Source organism: Podarcis bocagei, assembly GCF_964188305.1.
Source record: "Podarcis bocagei genome assembly, chromosome: 4".
NCBI classification, from domain to species: Eukaryota; Metazoa; Chordata; class Lepidosauria; order Squamata; family Lacertidae; genus Podarcis; species Podarcis bocagei.
Genome location: NC_138128.1, coordinates 80,258,320 through 80,278,605, shown reverse-complemented (window position 1 = coordinate 80,278,605; position 20,286 = coordinate 80,258,320). Strand labels below are relative to the sequence as shown.

The 20,286-nt window shown below is 45.2% G+C and overlaps 1 protein-coding gene across 3 annotated transcripts in view; it reads right to left on the bottom strand.

Annotated features, from left to right (window-relative positions):
- Positions 1-5,038: 5,038 nt before the first annotated feature.
- Positions 5,039-20,286, bottom strand: part of OPN4 (opsin 4) — a 50,439-nt gene continuing 35,191 nt past the window's right edge. For 2 of the 3 annotated variants that reach the window (XM_081190920.1, XM_081190921.1), the window contains 5 exons: positions 18,865-19,042; positions 12,681-12,836; positions 9,727-9,762; positions 7,781-7,819; positions 5,039-5,950 (listed from right to left, as the gene is read on the bottom strand). In XM_081190920.1, coding sequence (XP_081047046.1) covers positions 5,666-5,950; positions 7,781-7,819; positions 9,727-9,762; positions 12,681-12,836; positions 18,865-19,042 — 694 coding nt within the window. In that variant the 3' untranslated portion in view covers positions 5,039-5,665. Of the gene's footprint in view, positions 5,951-7,780; positions 7,820-9,726; positions 9,763-9,807; positions 9,860-12,680; positions 12,837-18,864; positions 19,043-20,286 lie in introns of those variants that run through there. The other variant, XM_081190922.1, reaches the window with a different exon arrangement.

Genomic DNA, 20,286 nt, shown 5'->3' with positions numbered 1-20,286 from the left:
GGACCAATCAGACTGCTGCAATTTGGATCCTATTGTTCCAGGACCAATCAGACTGCTGCAGTTTGGATCCTATTCAACTCAGTACATAACAGCATCTCTGGGCTATTTGTGGGGCATAGGAATTCGTTCATGCCCCTCCCCAAATATATAGTCCGCCCCCCCCCACATGGTCTGAGGGACAGTGGACCAGGCCCCTGCTGAAAATGTTTGCTGACCCCTGCTTTATGTGATTCCCATCGTATCTGATGAAGCCCCAAACCTTTCTGTAAGCTATGTCGAATTGTAGCCTGGATTGGTTTATCTCATGTTGAAGTGTGGAGATTTGTTTGTTTGTTTGTTTAAAAAGAGGAGAGTAGGAAGGAGGGGACAAGTTTTCACACACATACAGGAGACTTCAAATGCTGCGGGAGCAAGTTATTCGCTAATTAACAGTTGCATTTCAATCCTCTTGTAAGCAGACACGTTCTAACAGCTGAAGTTCTTTTTATAGCAGCAGAATCTTCTTTGGTACACGCTGAACATTGCACTCTAGATTCAGATGGCATTACTAGCCGGCAAAGGATTTCCTCACTACTCACTGTAAGCAAAGTTGTACCAGGGGGATAAAGAATATTATGTATGCCACAGCATATTAAATAGTAATAAAAGCCAAGAGGCAAAGGAAGCAGTTAATGGGCACTTGGCCGCACTGCAACATACAAGGTGCAGAGTAGATTAACCTGCTACTTTTGTTGTGCACCAAAGTCCTGCAAGCTTTCAAAGTTCCACAGGGGCTTCAGTCACTGGGACTCACATTGTGTTTATTTATAAGACTTATTAGATGCCTTTCAAGGGCAAGTAAGGCAATATACCACACATATTTATCAATTGGAGATGGAGACCCTAGACTCACTTAGGGCTCATTCACACTTCCCTTTGTCTCATGATATCTTCCGTTTGTCGCATGATTTCTAGGCAAGGGTCTGAGAGGTTTTTCTTTGGTCTCCCCACTCTACTTGGGAAAACACACCATTTACTGCTAAATCAGAACAAATGCAGACCTTCCAAGTGTCCCTGTTTTCCAGGGAGAGTCCTGGATTTACAGAAGCCGTCCCGGTTTCTGATTTGATCCCAGAATGTCCTTCTTCTCCTTAGGACATTCCTATTTTCATCTGAGAAATGTTTGAGGGTATGGAGTTATGCGACCCCCAAGCCAAGGAGATAAGTAACTATACAGCCTTTAGAAGTCATCTGAAGACAGCCCTGTATAGGGAAGGTTTTTTTTAATGTTTAATGTTTTATTATGTTTTTATATATGTTTGAAGTCGCCCAGAGTGGCTGGGGCAACCCAGTCAGATGGGAAGGCTATAAATAGTGTAGTAGTAGTAGTAGTTGTGGTGGTAATAATAATAATAATAATAATAATAATAATAATAATAATAATAATAGGATGTCTCTATTTTCACTGGAGAAATGTTGGAGGGTATGCAACTGCCCACCTGCAGAAAACCCAATTGACGTTTGCTCCGATTCAGAAGCAAATGGCAGGTTTTCCTGGGGAAAGCGGTAGGATGACAAGAAAAGCCTCTTGGATCCATGTCTAGAAATCAGGGGACAAACAGAAGCATGGATGAGCCCTTAGATAGGAGAAAAATCCCACTGGATTCAAAGAGACTTACTTTTGAGTAGGCATGCATATGACTGGGCTGGGGGGGGGACTTTAAACTGCCCTTTGGTCAAACTTTAATCTGCCCTTTGGTAACTACAATACATAGATATAATTGCAGTGATGACGTGGTTGTTGCTGTCTTGCCAGAGTGAGAATACTAATGGTCGGTCAGTGCTCAGTTTCCCCAAATTAGGAAAGAATCAAAGCTGATATATTTCTGTCTGGGTGCACCCAATTGTTGCTGGTGAAGATCCCAAGAGCAGCAATGGCTGGTTTCCCCAAATTAGCATTTTAGCAGGTACACATGCAAAAAACAAGTTCATGAGAATGTGCGCACTGGCTCATTAGCAGAGCAAGAGGGCACATTTTGGGACTTTCAGAGATTTATAAGATTCCTGTTTATTTGGTTTTGCAGAGAGTGCATATTTCATATATTTCATATTGTTCAATGTTCCATATAGATTATAGAAAGAGTTTACATTGATATTGCATTGTTGTACAGTACTTGGTCATTGTGTTGCCTTGGATATTACTGATACTGTTTGCAACACAGGGGTTTAATTGTTTGGTTACTCATTAGCAGATCTGGCAACAAGCCCTTGACTGTGGTGTGAACCCCGTACATGTTATTGGTGCTGCAACAAACAAGCCAACCTAGATTATACTCAAGACGGCCTTCCTAATCTCCCTTATCAGCCCTGGGAAAGAGAAGAACCCATGGTATGTGTCTAATATAGGCCCTAATGGGGTAGATTAGGAGGTCTGGGAGCATATGGTGGCGAAGATCCAATTCTCTGGATCGGCATTGTGAATCGGTGGAATTAAATTGGAAGCCTGATTTGGCAGAATGACATCTAATATTTTGTTATTAGACTGTCTGTTCAATCAGTTTAGTATCTATCAGACCCTCTGCCTTAAGTCAATATCCTGCCCAGACAGATGAAGGGAGGAATTATAATCAATCTCTTTCATCTTTTTATTTAGCTTCCAAGAAGCCATCCTGGTTTCTGCACTGCGTATTCCCTTCTTTTCCTCATTGACCTCATAATCTTGCTTTCTACCTCAAAGCAATAATGGGGAGTAATAACATCAGAAATCAAGCAGCCTCGATATCTGGCAACAGGTTGTGGATATTTATATATACAATTTTTTATTGTTTAAAAAGAAAAAGTACATCGAGATACTGAAAATCATAAAATATTGCAAAGTACATCGCCATTACATTATTTGTTCCCAAAGACAATGAATTCGTTCCAATTTCCAATAAAACCTACACTGTGTTTTCTGTTATGATACTATTTTGCATTGGATATAGGTTGCGTGAAGTTCAGGTTCGGGGCTGTGTGTGGAGGGAAGGAAGGAAAGAGAGAGAGAGAGAGAGAGAGAGAGAGAGAGAGAAGCAAAATCCTCTGGAGGGCAAGCTTGAATCAAGTCGCTTCTATATGGGGCAAGATGTACCACATGATCTCCTCTTGCCTATTAATGTGAAGGCATTTCCTTGTTCTGGGTGCTGGTTTCACAGGTTGAATGTCTTCCTGTCATTCTCAGGAGAGGGCAAGTTGTCATTCTCAACCCTATTTCTGTGACTTTACTGTTTTTGATGTTGAATTTTAAATTGTAACCTGCTCTGGCACTTGCTCGTCATGGGCTGGCAATAAATTTATTTGCTTATTTATCTGAAAAAGTGCCAAGTTCAGGGCCCAGTGCAGGTGCAAGTCCTGACATCTTGTTGATAGAAGCCTAGAATACACATTACAGTTACTGTATTGCAGAGAGACACCTTCTCTGTCCCCATGTTTGCAATATATGGACACTAAGTATGTTTATAGATTTGCCTGAAGATACAAACTTTGTATCTGGGGCAGGGGGAATGCATAGAAGCAGTCCTGTGAGTGTTGCACCCTGCATGTTCAGTCCCAGGCATCACCCCTGTGCTCAGTGGGAAAGTTCTGCAGAGGGTTCCTACTTATGAGTTGACCCCCTCGGTGCCACTGGGGACTCTGAAATAGCAGGATCCCTGATCAATTATGTGAGCCCCCTGCTTGATGTGGAGACATTCAGGAATGCGGAGGAGCAGGGGGTGGGGAGCAACTTGCATGAGGACATTGGAGGCATGGCTTTCATGCACACCCCACCCCTCCATCCACACTTTGGAGCATTTGCATGTTCAGCTGAAGGCCTGGGCATGCATCCCATGTTGGCACTGGTACCTCCACAGCATCCATTAAGTGCAACTTGGTGATGGGTGTAGACGGGTGTCACACGGTCTTCCTGTGACACTTGTCCCATGTGGATTAAGCACAGTGCAGATGTTACATTTTCCATGAGACATGTGCATAACCCCCATGCCTTGATCTTGACAGAAACATCTTATTTATACATTTATCTGTATACATACAGTAAAATGGCAGGCACCACTTTTTCCCTCTCCAAAGGGCTCTAGAGTCCATTTACACACGATCTACAAGACTTGAGGTGCAGTAATATGCTATCAACTTGTATCCTTCAGCAGAACCTGTGACAAAAAGACCACTTAGCTATGCCTGAAAGCCCTATGGATGAGATCTCATCCGCCAAAAATGGTATGGACTGGTTGCACGATGGGATTGATATGCACATAGGCCTTGTCATGGAAGGCTGAGTGGACAGACTAGTCAAGGAGCTAAACAATAACTTTATTGTTTCTCTAAACAAGAACAGAACAGTAGCAGGAACCTCCTGACATCACTTAGCTACACACACAAGCCCAGCACCACCTAGTGACTAAGCTATGCCATGACACTATCCACGCAGGCCTTGAGTCACACACCTTGGTACCAAGTAGCTGTACAGCTCAAACCAGGAACTTTGCAACACCAGGTGCCAGTCCTCTTCTCTTGGCACCAGCAGGGCTGCTGCGTGAAGAAGGAAACTGGAGGTAGTTTAAGGCAGGAGGAGACTAACACCACAGATAAGAATCCTCCTGGTCCCAGGAATCAGGCAATTGAGGACATAGGAAGCTACCTTAGACCAAGTCAGATGGTTCGGTCAATCTGGCTCAGTGTTGGGACCTTCTGCAACAAACCATGTGCTCACCCACCATGGAGCTACAGTTGTTCCCTGTTCTGGAGAGCCTATCACAAACCACTGCTGGCTGTAAGGCTTCAAAATCCCTCCCTTAATCCAGGCATCTGTTTGTTGCAAGAAGAAGCCACTAGGCTATATAGCCCTTTGAGCTACCAGGCTAGGGGGCCACCAATGCATGTGCCAACCAGGATCTTCTACAATACTTGTGAAAGGTCTCACTAAATATCCCCTTAAAAAATCAACAACGTTTCCTGCTTGGCAGGGGGTTGGACTCGATGGCCCTTGTGGTCTCTTCCAACTCTATGATTCTATGATTCTAGGGACAGTTTGCTGTTTCTGTTCAGTTTATATTGGCACTGCTTTGGCTTCTGTGTTGCACACATGCTCATATTTCATTGGATGGCAGGACTGGACAACCAAACCTCCCTTCCATTCAAACCAAGAGTGAGCAAGTGCAGTTGTGGCTGATGTAGGTGCTCCCTGCTCCCCATTGATAGGGGAGCTGATGCAGGGAGGGTGCCCAAGCCATCTTTGGTCCTGCCTCTTTCAGATGTGGTGGCCATTTTGTGTTATGCCACACCATGGCAGCCATTTTGCGACTGGCACATGCAACACTTTCTCAACATTCCCCCCACTGGTCAAAAAAGGTTGGGCATGTCAACCGACTCCCTGCCTGCTGCCTCTCCAAGCTGGACATTATCAGGGATTGCCTGCCTGACAGTTGCGATCTGTGGATGGCTGGGTGTAGACTGTCCATACAAGATTCATGTGTGAGCCTGTTCTCAGGATAAAACGGGCTACTGCCTCTGTTTGTTTTAAATGCTCAACTTATTAACACAAACATCGTGGAGAACGCAATCAACATGTAAAGCAAATTAACTATTGTGGAGCTGTTTTTGAATCTTTACAGGAAAGCTGGCGATTTTCATTCTTCTGCCCCCTCTTCCTGCTTCAGTGATGTTTTGGAAGGTTTTCTACACTAAGCTGACACATGTGTGTCTCTGGCGTAGGACCTAAGGCACTATCCTGGCACAGCCACTCTAGCCGGCTGCTGGAGTTCCTCTCCCAGCTATAGCCACAGTTCCTGGAGCATGAAGGGTCAGAGTTGGATTGAAAAGGCAGCTCCATTCGCTGGACGTTGCTGTAGGTTACCACAATGCTGGGTATCTGGGCTGTAGATGAGAGGTAGCAAGAATCTTCTGCCCTCACGCCAAAAGTGTACTGATCGTCACCTGTCTTAAGAAAGTACGAAAAAGAAGAGGTTAATACACAATGTGCCTGAGTAGACAACAGCCTATGGGGTGGGTGGGAAGCGATGTATATTTGCCACATGCATTGGGAGAATCCACCCTTGCCAAGACAAAACAGGCCTCAGAACAATGTGCATGTCAAGAGAGGAGTTCAGTGTTTGTCCATCCCCACAATCAAAGAAGCAAGGTAGATACAATGCATGCAACATCTGCTGAAAAACCCTATTTTTAAAGGCACAGCCTCTATTTAGCCACATTCCACCACTTCGGACTACAAGTAGGAGCTACAATTTTCTGGATTCTCCTGCCTGCCAGAAGAAAACGAGCTCACCAGGGAGAATGGTTCTAGAGTCTAGAATGATTCTAGTAACTATGCTACTTTCCTACTTGCAAGGAAGGTTTTCTTTTTCATAGTCAAGCATTAAAAAGTGACACACACACCTTGCAGTGTGAAGTGGTACAGTCTATTCTAACACCTCAGGACTCTTGACACCTCATTCTGCTGCATGCAGAGACCTGTTCTCAGATTCATGCTACAGATTTACAACAGGGGTTAGCAACCTCCAGACCGCATGCCTAATTAGACCTGGCCGGCTCCCCATTTGGACCGCAAGCCCATTTCAGCCAAGCCAAGCCAAGCCAAGCCCCTTGCCCCATGTATGACATCATATATGATGTGTGGACAATCTTGCCACTATGGAATGAGCATTAGGTAGCACCTGTAATGGTGCCAGTCACGCTGATTGACGCACAGAGTGGGCATACATGGGTGTAAGGCGAGCCTGCAAGCAATCTGGTCTCAAGCCATTAAGGGTTTTATATACTAATGGTAACATCGTGAACTTGGCCCGGGAGCAAATTGGCAACGGGTGCAGATCTCTGAGCAGAGATGTAATCTGTAGTAGGGTTTCACTCCCATCAGCAGTTGTGCTGCAGCGTTCTGCCCTAAGTGCAGCTTCTAGATCGAGCACAAAGAGAAGCTGTGCAAAGAGGCATTGCAGTAATAAGCCTTGAAGTCACCAGTGTGCTACTTGAACTACTTGTCAGTTTTCATTTCTTAGTACAGAAAGTATTGATCCGATGTGCTAGAGATCTTTCCTATTCTACTTAATTCAGGAGGGTTCTGGAAGCAGAAGGTTCATGATGTTTGGGTTATTGCTTCAGAGAAGCTGAGTACAGCCGGCTTAAACAAAACTACCTCTTTCAGTCAAGGTCATGCTGACTATAAAAATGGGGCCAGAAGGAGCTTGGGCTTCACTTTCTCTTTCTATCTCTTTTCCTTCTGGCGTGGTGTTCTGTATATTGTATGCTCAGTGTTAAGGTTTAGACTTACTATAAATTATTGAAAGTTTAAGTTAAGTCTGCTGCAACTGGATTTCTTATGGACAGTGTCAATCCTGAATGTATTGGATTTGTGACCATAATGTTTATTAGCCTTCAGTGGCCGTTAAAGCTCTGCTGGATGGAATATTCATTGCCTCTGGTCTATTTCTGGGGAATCCTGCAATGTGTTTTAAGTTTTTACTCTGCTAACTATACATTGGAATCTAATCTGGATAATATTGAGTAGAATTTCAATGACACTACTGTGGTCAAGCTCTCCTGGTGCAGGAACATCTGTAGCTGTCGCACCACTTACAGCTGGCGAAAGGTGCTTCTAGCCAGAGGCTACCTGGGTCTCCAGCAACAAAGCTGGATTCAGAATCACGCCAAGACTACATACCTGTAAGTCTGGCTTCATCATCAGCCCAAAACTATGGGGAGGCCACATTGTTCACATTTCCCACAGATTATTGAAAGCTGGATGGCAACTTACCAGGCTATCTCCAAAGATGTAGTTTCCAAAGGCTAAGTCCTAAAGAAACAATATAGAGAATTGTGCAAAACGTCCACAGTCATGTTTCCACATAGCTCTTGAACTGGTTAACCCAAAGAGTCATTTTTAAATCAGGGGCATGGATAGAGTGGCCTGTTGCAAAAGAAAACAGGGTCACTGCCCCACAAAAAATCCTGTAGAAGAGGGCACTTCAGCAAGTGCCACTGGTTGTGTAAGCTGCACCTGTTGAATTTCCCTCTTCTACACAACTCTCAAAGGTGCAGGAGCCTTTAGCACCTGTTCACTTTACATGTGCATTAATTCCCTGGCTTGTCCCCAATGCATGTTTACTCAAAAGTAAGCCCCATGTCAGTGCATAGTAAAGTGTATTCTTCCACGTCTGTCTTATGCATGTTTGCTCAGAAGCGCCACTTAATATTTAAGGGTGCATTAAGGTTGCAACTTTCATTGCATGTACATGTACTAAGGACTGTGGGTTGATTTCAGCAACAAGACTTTGAGCTTGGCAAATTCTTTTTTCTTTTTCTTTTTACAGGGCGAGAATGGAGGCTGTGAAATAATAGATTGGCCCAGGCTAGCACCCTTCCAACTAGCAACTCACCCATCCCAGCTATGCAGAGTGAAAAACGATCACCTGCTAAGTAGCAGTAGATGAATGCAGGAAGAGGTTTGATCTAATGAAGGGAGGAAGCGACTCCTAAAGATGCGGGAGAATTTTGTGCTTCCTGAACCAACATGTGAATTAAAATGCATTGAAATCCATATTTTTCTCCATTTTGTGATGCAGCACTCTAACCAATAATTCTGTCCGAGACAAAGCATATATTATGGGGAAGTGGACACAGAAACGTGTATACTGGTGAAAGTACTGTTCAAAACCGCATTATATTAGGGGAAATGGCTTGCAAAAATGTGTCTATTAGGGAAAATGGCATATAAAAGGTGTACATTGGGAGAGAGGGGCAGACTTTTAAAATAATAATAATCGCAGACTGATGCGGAAACCAGGCAAATTGAATTTAAGACTGTAGAAACAAGAAACTGGGATGAACAGATTTACCCAGACCTAGATACTGTCCTAGAGAAAGGAGGGCAGACTTCTGGATTTTTAAAAAGAAACTAAGCACTTTTGATTCTCTTTGCCTTATGGAATATGCAGTGGTGACTGAACTATGCTCCCTATGCAGCATATAGAAGATTTACAATGAGCGGCAAATACTGAGCAGTGAAATATAACAATATGCACCACTACCGCTACCATATTACAGGCCAGAAAAGAACCAGTTTGATATTTGAGCTATAGCCAGGGTGCAAACTATTAGCAGTATCAGGAACTGTTGGCAGGGAAAGGCGTTCTGGCAGTGTGGTCATAGAATTGTGGAGTGGGAAGGGACCTTGAGGGTCATCTAGTCTAACCCCCTGCAATGCAGGAATCTCAACTAAAGCAGCCATGACATATGGCCATCCAACCTCTGCTTGAAAACCCCCAAGGAAGGAGAATCCACCTTGAGCTCCTTGGAGGAAAAGCGAGATGGAAATGTGATGGATTAGACCAGTGGTTCCCAACCTTTTTTGGGCCATGCCCCACCTAAGCATATCTAAAATCCTGACACCCCCCCTTGATATATTATTCTTATTTTTCAAAAAGTGAACTCCTATGCATGTGGAGGAAGCCTAAAAGGCCATTAACTTGGTTTAAACAAGCTTCCAAATTGCCCCCCCAATCAAATTACCCCCCCCTGCGGGGCATTGGGAACCACGGGATTAGACGGACGGACAGAGATATAAATAAATTTGAGCATGTCAGGTGGGAGGTGTTTAATATATGGCATGGCTGCATTGCTTTCCCTGAACATCCCCATCCCTGAAAGAATCACATGAAATGTTCACACTATGAAAAGAAACCAGCAATCTGGGATATTCACCTCTGCCATAGAAATGTCATCTGCATCCACTGAAGTCTACAAAAGAAGGGAAAGAAAGAGTGTGTAGCAGTGCAGACAGTTCTTACCCCTGGATATGGAGTTGTCACAGCATGGTCCTATCCTTCTCTAAGTGCTGTGTGAGAAGGATAATTCCATATGTAAGTTATGATTGCGCCCTCTCTTAATAACTGTGCAATGTATTGTGCCCAGTGCCCGGTACAACTATGACCTGGCCAAATGAGGAATGAGGGGCGACCAATTATTAGGTATTCTTTTCTGCCATCCCAGGACTGGGGCCACCCGTTGCACCAGTGCTGTGCTGCACACGATAATATATGCCCAGCGGCGTAGCGTGGGGGGTGCAGGGGGGGCCGGCCGCACCGGGCGCAACATCTGGAGGTTAGGGTTAGGGGGCGCAAATCCACGGGTTAGGGGGCACAAATTACTTGCCTTGCCCCGGGTGCTGACAACCCACGCTACGCCACTGTATATGCCCAAATATACTGTTAAAAAGGTAAAGGGACCACTGACCATCAAGTCCAGTTGTGGCCGACTCTGGGGTTGCGGCGCTCATCTCGCTTTATTGGCCGAAGGAGCCGGTGTACAGCTTCCGGGTCATGTGGCCAGCATGACTAAGCCGCTTCTGGCGAACCAGAGCAGCGCACGGAAACGCCATTTACCTTCCCACCGGAGCTGTCCCTATTTATCTACTTGCACTTTGACGTGCTTTCGAACTGCTAGGTTGGCAGGAGCTGGGACCAAGCAACAGGAGCTCACTCCGTCGTGGGGATTCGAACCGCTGACCTTCTGATCGGCAAGTCCTAGGCTCTGTGGTTTAACCCACAGCGCCACCTGCGTCCCAAATAAATATACTGTTATGCCCAGTTTAAAGGACCATCCCATCCCATTCCCATCTTGCAGGACCAAGAGCAAATGAGATCAGAGGATAGGACTGAGATTATTCCAGCAGCCAATCACAAATCAGCAGCAGGCCCATAGAAGCTGCAGCAGGTGAGAACAGCTCCCTGATCCAGAAGGGCACAGCCTGGGGCCACAGGGCTGAGCTCAAACGCCTCTGGGAGTGTTTATGCAGGAGAGGAAAAGCAGGGGAAATTGTGATGGGGTGAAGGGGTGACAAGCGCGGAAAGGAACCACTTGCACACACAAAGGCACCCAAGGAAAGAAAGGTTGCAAGCTGAATAAAGTGTGTGTTTTGTGCATGGGGGTGAGGCTGATGGGGTGGGGGGAGGGGAGAGAAGCAACATTGGCTGGACACAATGTTGCTTTGTTTCCTCCCAGCCACTATTTATAGAAACACATTATTTATGGGACACGACTGCGGTCACAGGAAAGCGAAACAGTATTTTGGATTTTCCATAACAAAAGGCACCATATAAAAACAAGCCAAAATGCCAGAGAGAGGGAAAAAGGTGCAAATATTCTGCCAAAGATGCCCTTCTGAGGGCAACAGTGACAAAAAGTGGTGGAGAGCTGGAAACAGAATGCTGGGTGTTTATTTTTAGGAGAGGGGCGTCAAACTAAATTTGCCAATTCCCCTGTGACTTTGACAGCAATCTGATGTGCAGAATGGAAAGGACCAACATCAATGTGCACATCCCACCAATGGAATGTGATAGGGAAGCATCCCCCTGTTAGAAAACGTGAATGCCAGGCTGCTGTCAAAGGCACAGAAGGAGGGCCGGTGCAAAGACAGAAACGGTAGCCCTGGTTAGAAGCCAGCTTCAGGCAGATCTACATTAAAGGGTATGTGTTTACGCATGGCTATGACAGATCAGTAAACCAAAATGTCTTCACCTATCATCATCAGCATTCACACATACAGTGCACACAATTTCCTTTATCTTGGGTCCATCCCACCAGTTTCCACCCTTAGAAGGAGCACTCAGTGGTACATGCTGGACAGGAGAACAATACTATGGGGAATGTTCTTCAAGGTGAGTGCTGCTCCTCTTGTGACAAATCTTTGCGTTCTCAGATGTGGGGAAGTGTCAAGACTTCCACTAAGTGTTCAGAGACTCATAGAATCATAGAGTAAGAGTTGGAAGGGACCCTGAGGATCATCTAGTCCAACCCCCTGCAAGGCAGGAAAATGCAGCTGTCCCATATGGGGATCAAACCTGCAACCACACTCTAACCAACTGAGCTATCCAGTGTTCATCAAATGACAGGGACTGGGCACGAAAATGCTGCATCAGGATGGGTAAGCTATGATACAGGCAGCAGAGTTTTTCTTTTTCTAAAATGCTCTGCCCAATCTTATCTCCCACTAGCCTCACAATTTCTTTTTCAGCGGCTTTTGAAAGATTCCTTGCTCCCCACAGCACATTCTCATCAGCACTGCTCTCCCCTGCTTATGTTTGGCCTGTGCTTTGCATAATGATTTCCGTACAGTTGCCGGGCACACGGCATTTGCTGTTTTGTGCTGCGGCCAGCCCTCCCCTTCAAATGTTAGCGACACAGGATCTCCCATGCTGCAGAACTGGCAAAAGGAATAGCACACATGGAAATCGTAATTAGTGAAGTGGGAGCCGCTTGACTGCCAGGCATCTTTTCAAATTAACAAGATGAAATAGGTGACAGCTGCTTGTGGGCTGGTGTTGGAGATTGCGTCAGTGCCAATAGGTGTGAGAAGAGGAAGGAGATTAGAGTGGTGTCACAACCGAGCCAGGATATGTGCATGGACTTGTTGTGGTTTCTATAGGGAAACACTCTTGTTTTTAAAAGGGAAAGCATATCTCACAAATGAAATGGACAAACTATTAAGTTCTCCTCTATTTGAGTCTCCTAATGGCAGCTTTCTTATACAGGTTACTGAAGGCATTTGGGAGGAGGGGATGGAGAGAGAAAGAGAAAAAAATTACTGACATGGAATAATACAAGCTGAGGCAGAGATCTGCAGACCTGTCTGCTCTGACAATAGGACGTTTTGTTACCTTTTCGAAAATCCCTGAATCGTGGCTTTTCAGTTTAGATTTGACTTTGACATCGTTCATTTCTGCCGTGGTGTCTTCACCCATCTCGTACGAAACTTGCCCGCTAGCACCTCTGGAGTTCAGACTAGAGATATCCGCCTCTGTGTCAGTCCATTCCTGCAGTGACAGGCCAGCATGAAATTTTTTCAGAGAGTCTCTTTGGGTTTAATGACTTTCCCTCAATCAGTTCAGTTATGTGCCAAATGGCTCTCATTAGAGAAAAGAGCCAGCAATGTGAAAGGGACTCCAACAAATCCTGTCTTGGGGCCAGTTAGACAATCAGTAAAATCAGGAGGTGGGGCTGTTCCTAGACTGCACCCGTTTAGGCTCTCTGCCTCCCCACCCACCCCTCTTTTTAAAAAGCAGACTTTCCTACTGCACAAACGCCCTGTTGGACACCCTGCACAAAATGAACACACAGCGTTCTTTGCTCCTTGCTTACACCCTATATCAGTGATGTTATCTCCAAAGGAGTCAGTAGTTCTTATCTACTTTACAGCGATAATTCATTTATGGCTCTGCCTTGTGCAGTAATGTTACCCGCCTAGAGAAGAGGAGGGTACAGTCCAAACGAAGGTGTTTTAATATGGTTTGGGTAGTTTCAAGTATGGAAATGGAGTGCATTCTACCCTTGTAGCCCCGTGCTTAATAAACACATAAGGACAACAAAAGAAGATTTTACAAGCCCTTACAGTTGCTAAGAGTCTTATACTTTTCTGCCTGGAAAGATAAAACACCCACCAAGTATTATGCAATGGTTTGAGGACCTCACGGAGCTACTTACATTTGAACATATGTCATATAAACATCATTTTTGTGTGGATACCTATTTGGGCACCTGGAGGGCTTGTATCAATTTATATATTCTACATTAGATGTACATACTGATGCTTACAGCATCCATAATGTGAACTGATGGTGGGTTGTTGTTGTTGTTACTATTAGTATTGCTCATAGATTATTTTTCTTTTTAATCAAATTTACCGGTAACTATTTTTTCATTAGCAATTTCATTTAATTTCTGTAATAATGTCCCCTCTTCCTTTTCTTTGTTAAGTTTACAAATAATTTTTTTTAAAAAAAACCCCAAAATAAACCTGTGTCTCCCGCATGCTCTCATTTTCCCAAGTGCACATTCTGTGTCCCACCACATACCAACCCCACCCTGCTTTCATAGCACAGTGGTACCTCGGCTTAAGTACTTAATTCATTCCGGAGGTCCGTACTTAACCTGAAAATGTTCTTAACCTGAAGCACCACTTTAGCTAATGGGGCCTCCTGCTGCCGCCGCGCTACCGGAACACAATTTCTGTTCTCATCCTGAAGCAAAGTTCTTAACCCGAGGTACTATTTCTGGGTTAGCGGAGTCTGTAACCTGAAGCGTATGTAACCTGAAGCGTATGTAACCTGAGGTACCACTGTATATGCTGCAGATTTAAGTGCTCCTTGACTGAAAATAATAAACATTCTGTACAACACTGAGCATATCAGGGACATGGTTAGACCAGGGTTCCCCAGACTTGGGTTGTTGGGCTACAACTTCCATCGTCCTTGACCGCTGGTCCTGCTAGCTACAGATGATGGGAGTTGTAGTCCCAAAACAGCTTGAGACCCAAGTTTGGAAAACCCTGGGTTGGACCAAAGCTTTCCCCCCAATATGCTTGATTTGATATCTATTACCCTCAGTCCTTGGCATTGGTCACTAGCCCCCATTATAGTCTTGTTGTGACAGTGAACAGGTCCAAGCAAGGCCAGGGCCAGACTTCAGGGGACACTATGCATGATTTAGCTGATGGGACCCACCCCACAGTCACCAGTGCCCTGCCAGAGCATCCTCCTCCCCAGATTTTGTTAAAGGCCTAAAACAAATTGTGAGTTTTAAAAGCCTTTGTAGCTGCAAACCAGAGCAGCAGCACAGTAATAATAATATAATAATAATTTATTATTTATACCCCGCCCATCTGGCTGGGTTTCCCCAGCCATTCTGGGCGGCTTCCAACAAAATATTAAAATACAGTAATGCATCAAACATTAAAAGCTTCCCTAAACAGGGCTGCCTTCAGATGTCTTCTAAAAGTCTGATAGTTGTTCTTCTCTTTGACATCTGCTGGGAGGGTGTTCCACAGGGCGGGTGCCACTACTGAGAAGGCCCTCTGCCTGCTTCCCTGTAACTTGGCTTCTCGCAGTGAGGGAACCGCCAGAAGACCCTTGGCGCTGGACATCAGTGTCCGGGCTGAATGATGGGGGTGGAGATGCTCCTTCAGGTATACTGGACCGAGGCCGTTTAGGGCTTTAAAGGTCAGCACCAACACTTCGAATTGTGCTCGGAAACATACTGGGAGCCAATGTAAATCTTTCAAAACCAGTGTTATGTGGTCTCGGTGGCCGTTCCCAGTCACCAGTCTAGCTGGTGTGTTCTTGGCCAGCTCATTTGGAGGTGGAGCCAAACAGTTAGGTGGCCGCTATGAATGGAAGCTGAGTTTGGCTCCTAAGCTGTATCCACACACCTCCACTTGGGCCTGGCAAGAAGTGGTGGTCTGAGCTGATGAAGGGCCCTTCTATGCCCTGGGCCCCTAGTAGTGTGGTAGGAGAGCTGGGGGGAAAATTCACATCTGGCACCAATGTACCCCTTTGGTTTCAGATATTATATGGGTAGACGAGTCTAAAAAGCCGAGGCACAAATTTTTAGGGCCGTCCTACGACTATGGTGGCTCATTTTCCAGAAGTAACTCTGGAAGTGTATACTCAATTCTGACCCCACTAAGCCTCCTGGTGTATGTTTTGCTCTAGGGAGCTTAGTTTGGTCAGAATCAAGTATACACTTTCAGAGTTAAAGCTAAATACAATACTTCTGGTAAATGAGCCACCATAGCTGTGAAAATTTGTGTCCCGGGCTTTTAAAGACCCGTCTACCCATGTCATATCTGAAACCAAAGGGGCGCATTGGTTGCCAGATGTGAACTATATTGGCATTATTTTCAGCAGGGAATGGCAACCAGGTGGCAGTATACCATAATGACAGCTTGCTATTGTGCTCAGGGACCCCAATCAGAACAAAATCTACCCCCTACCCCCAACTGAAACCCATTTTGAGGCTCAGGAGAAGGAAGGGAAGGTTTTGCTCTCCCTCCTCTCAGACGTCTCACTGACTGCAACCTACTTATTTTCTTCCACAGGAATCAACAAGACTCTTTCCTATCTCAATAATTTTGTTGCTTCTTCATCACATCAGAGTGTGAAAAAGAGACAGGAGCTTAAAAATAATAATAAATCTACATGATGCCATCATTTCAGACTAATCATTCTGAAGAATAGAGAGACACCTGAGAGATTTTGGCCTTGCTGGAAAGAAAGGCCCATTCTGAAAAACAACAAGGAGCCACAAAAATAATTCATGGAAAAACTAAAATATTTATCTTGTCTCATGTAGAAATGTGTATGTTGTACGAACATGGGCATTCCCAAGTTGGCTTTATTTTTGCAAGATCTGCTTTGTTGTATTTTTAATCAGGGATATAAAATAGATGGAGTGCAGAACCCACACAGCTCCGAAATCTCCTGTAAGAATTTGGAGCATGCCAGCCTCCCCTAAAAGCACATTAACCTAAAAACGTAACAGCTTAGGGGGCATAATAGCATTTTTGTGTTTTTAGAGCTGGTCTAAAAAAATTAAAAAAACTGGTTGAAAAAGAACACATTATTCTGCCTTGGATGGCACAGAAGGAAAGTCTCTTAGATTCCAAAGTGAAGAACCACTTCCGGCTTCTTTGCAAGTAACCACTAAGTACTTAGCAGTGATACAGCAAGCTTCGGGTTGCTGGGAGGGGGATCCGTTGATGGATTTGTCAATTTGTCTAAATCTGCCAGCAAATCTCTTTCTAAATTCAGCCTGCTTCACCCTACAGAAGCATTAGCCCTCACGTCACAAACCCGTTTCCTTCCCCCTTCCCCCGCGAAGGCTTCATTCTATGTTATTGTTGCAAAACAGTACGATCACATCTTGCATGCAATTAGGTTGCACTATTGCAACCTTGCATGGCTGGCTTGTTGATTGCATGCAAGGTAGAGAGCCTGGCACAGAGAGAGCTTTTAAGCTCTCTGCCTTGCTCACAGGGATCTGGGATTGTCTCGTGGGAACTTGGATGGCCCTGTGAGAGCCTCTCAGAGTGCTGTAAGCTAGGTGGAGAGCTTAAAGCCTCCCTGCCTTGCTTAGAAAACAAGGGCGGTTATGTGGAGGTGGTTCAGGTATATGCATTTTTGCATCCCCAGAACACACAAGACATGGCCTCCCTCAAGTAATAAAGGTAAAGGGACCCCTGACCATTAGGTCCAGTTGTGGCCGACTCTGGGGTTGCGGCGCTCATCTCGCTTTATTGGCCAATGGAGCCGGCGTCCAGCTTCCGGGTCATGTGGCCAGCATGACTAAGCCGCTTCTGGCAAACCAGAGCAGCGCACGGAAACGCCGTTTACTTTCCCGCTGAAGCGGTACCTATTTATCTACTTGCACTTTTATGTGCTTTCGAACTGCTAGGTTGGCAGGAGCAGGGACCGAGCAACAGGAGCTCACCCGTCACGGGGATTTGAACTGCCGACCTTCTGATCGGCAAGTCCTAGGCTCTGTGGTTTAACCCACAGCGCCACCGGCATCCCTCCCTCAAGTAATACTTCACTCTTTATGTATTCAAAAATCTTGTGAACTAGAAGTTCAGACTTTAGGTGAATTCCGCCATGATCAGACAAGGAGTCTAAAAAGAGCCTTCATATATCGCTGGGCTACAATTCCCATCACCCCTGACCATTGGCCATGCTGGCAGGGCCGGATAGAAGCTGGAGTCCAACAATCTCTGAATGGCCACAGGTTCCTTATTCCTGCTCTACATGACCAGAAGCCTCTGGCTGCCTGTAGCAGGTGCTACTGTTGGTGAGTCCTTTTTTTAGCCTTCTCTCCGCTGTGCTGTTGCGAACCCCCTCATTCACCTGCTGGCAGTTCAGGGATTTTTCCTGCAGCACCAGAGGCTCCCCACTTGTCGAATGCTCTCTCTAGGGAGACTCGCCTGGTGTCTTCATTATACACCTTTAGGTGCCAGGCAAAAATGTTTCTCATTAATCAGACCTTTGGCTGATTGACATCTGATGTCCTTTTAAATGTGTTGTGGACTATTGGGTTGTCTTTGTTTTTATTTTTATTATGTATTCTGTGTTTTTTATATTGTGAACAGCACTGAGATTTACGGGTATAGGGCGGTATTAGTAAATACATAAATAAATAAATAATAATACTATCTAATAGCTGCTACAGCCAGCCAGAGGCTTCTAATCACATGGAAGCTCTTTTGGGGCTTAGTACGGGGTGAGCACCTGTTGCTTGGTCCCAGTTCCTGCCCACCTAGCAGTTCAAAAGCATGCCAAGTGCAAGTAGATAAATAGGCACCACTCCGGCGGGAAGGTAACCGGTGTTTCCGTGCATTGCTCTGATTCACCAGAAGTGGCATAGTCAAGCTGGCCACATGACCCAGAAGCTGTCTGCGGACAAACGCCGGCTCCCTCGGCCTATAGAGCGAGATGAGTGTGCAACCGCAGAGTTGTCCATGACTGGACCTAACGGTCAGGGGTACCTTTACCTTTACCTTTACTACAGATCTGTAAACCTCGAGAGATTCCAGAGATTTTGAGCTCCGTTTGGGTCTCAGTTATAGAATCATAGGGTTGGAAGGGACCCCGAGGAATGCAGGAATCACGACTAAAGCATCCCTATCAGATGGCCATCCAACCTCTGCTTAAAAACCTCCAAGGAAGGGGAGTCCACCACCTTCCAAGGGAGTTCATCCCACTGTCGAACAGCTCTTACCATCAGAAAGTTCTTCCTGATGTTTAGTCAGAATCCCCTTTATTGTAACTTTGAAGTCATTGTAGAACAACAATGGAGTCGCATCCATTGCTCAGCTATTGTTTGCCTCTGACTGCATCTGCTGCTGGCATGTGGCCCCAGGAAGGTTCCTCACCAGTGAATGTGGCCCTTGGGCTGAGAAAGGGTTCCCCACTGACGACTTAAGCATGGACACGTCTAATCTATGCCCACCAGCTTGTTGCACACCCCTTTCATTGATACTGTAGATTAGACAATGTAGATGAAGGTTATCCTTACAGATTCACTGTCTGAGACAGAAGAGAGCCGTCTGTTTCCTCTTGGCAGCCCATTCATATCAGAGGACTGGCTGGTGACAGTGAAACGTCTGGTGGAAGGGAAGCTGTTAGATCTGGAGTCCTTATGAGAAACCCTTAGCAGAGATCCAAGGCAGGGAAGAAATTTTGCAATCGCCATTCTAAGGGATAAGAAATTAAGACCATCAGTCTTTTTTCTACCTCTGCAAGGACAAAACACAGACTAAAACATTTTTGTACATTCATTCAGAGAGGGAGAGGCGAAGAGCGTGAGAGAGGCCATATTGAATTAAAGACCTTATTGGACTATAAAAGGATATGACTGCACTGTGGAATCCAGTTTACAGTTGTGTGCATCAGCCCGTTCACAGGCAGAAACACATGTTGACGGTGTTTGTTCCCACTAGTATCAAAATATAGCAGGAAATCCTGATTGCTATCTGCATCATGAAATGTGAAAGGAAGCTGCTCAGATGAATGTGCACTCTTTGGGTCTGCAGATGTGGTTTGGGTCCCAGCGTACGACATGTAAGCTGCCTCCAGTCAGGCATTACCCTTGCTAGATCAGGAGTGCTTCAATACAAAAAGGAACGGATGCTTGCATTTTCATTTCAGCTGGCAGAATCTCCACATGGTGGGTGAGCAGTCCATGTGTGGCAGCTTGACAATGGGGACCCCTGCTGCTACTTGGTTTTCTCCTTATGAACAAAACTATCTGATCTTAAACACTGACATGCCTGCAAACTTCACCGGCATGCATACCAGTCACTGTATATATCATATATATATATATATATATATATATATATATATATATATATATATGCAGGTTTTGGTGTCTTCGGGTGTCTTCGTCGAAACGTCGCCTAGACACCCCAACTCTTACACGGGAAGACACCCGAAGACACCAAAACCTGCATTCCTGTACCCGTGAAAATCTACGAAAGCATATATATATATATATGCTTTCGTAGATTTTCACGGGTACAGGAATGCAGGTTTTGGTGTCTTCGGGTGTCTTCCCGTGTAAGAGTTGGGGTGTCTAGGCGACGTTTCGACGAGGTCTCACTCGTCATCTTCAGGCTGGTGCTTTCGGCTTCTTGTTACTAGAGCTCTGTTCTAGTAACAAGAAGCCGAAAGCACCAGCCTGAAGATGACGAGTGAGACCTCGTCGAAACGTCGCCTAGACACCCCAACTCTTACACGGGAAGACACCCGAAGACACCAAAACCTGCATATATATATATATATATATATATATATATATATATATACTCATTGTACAATCATATGATCTTTACCATTCAAGAACTGTCAAGCAAAGAGACTTCATCAATTCAGCAAAAACAACTCATTTTGCCTGGGGGTTTTTCTGACTTTGCATTTAAGATGGAGATGATTTGAG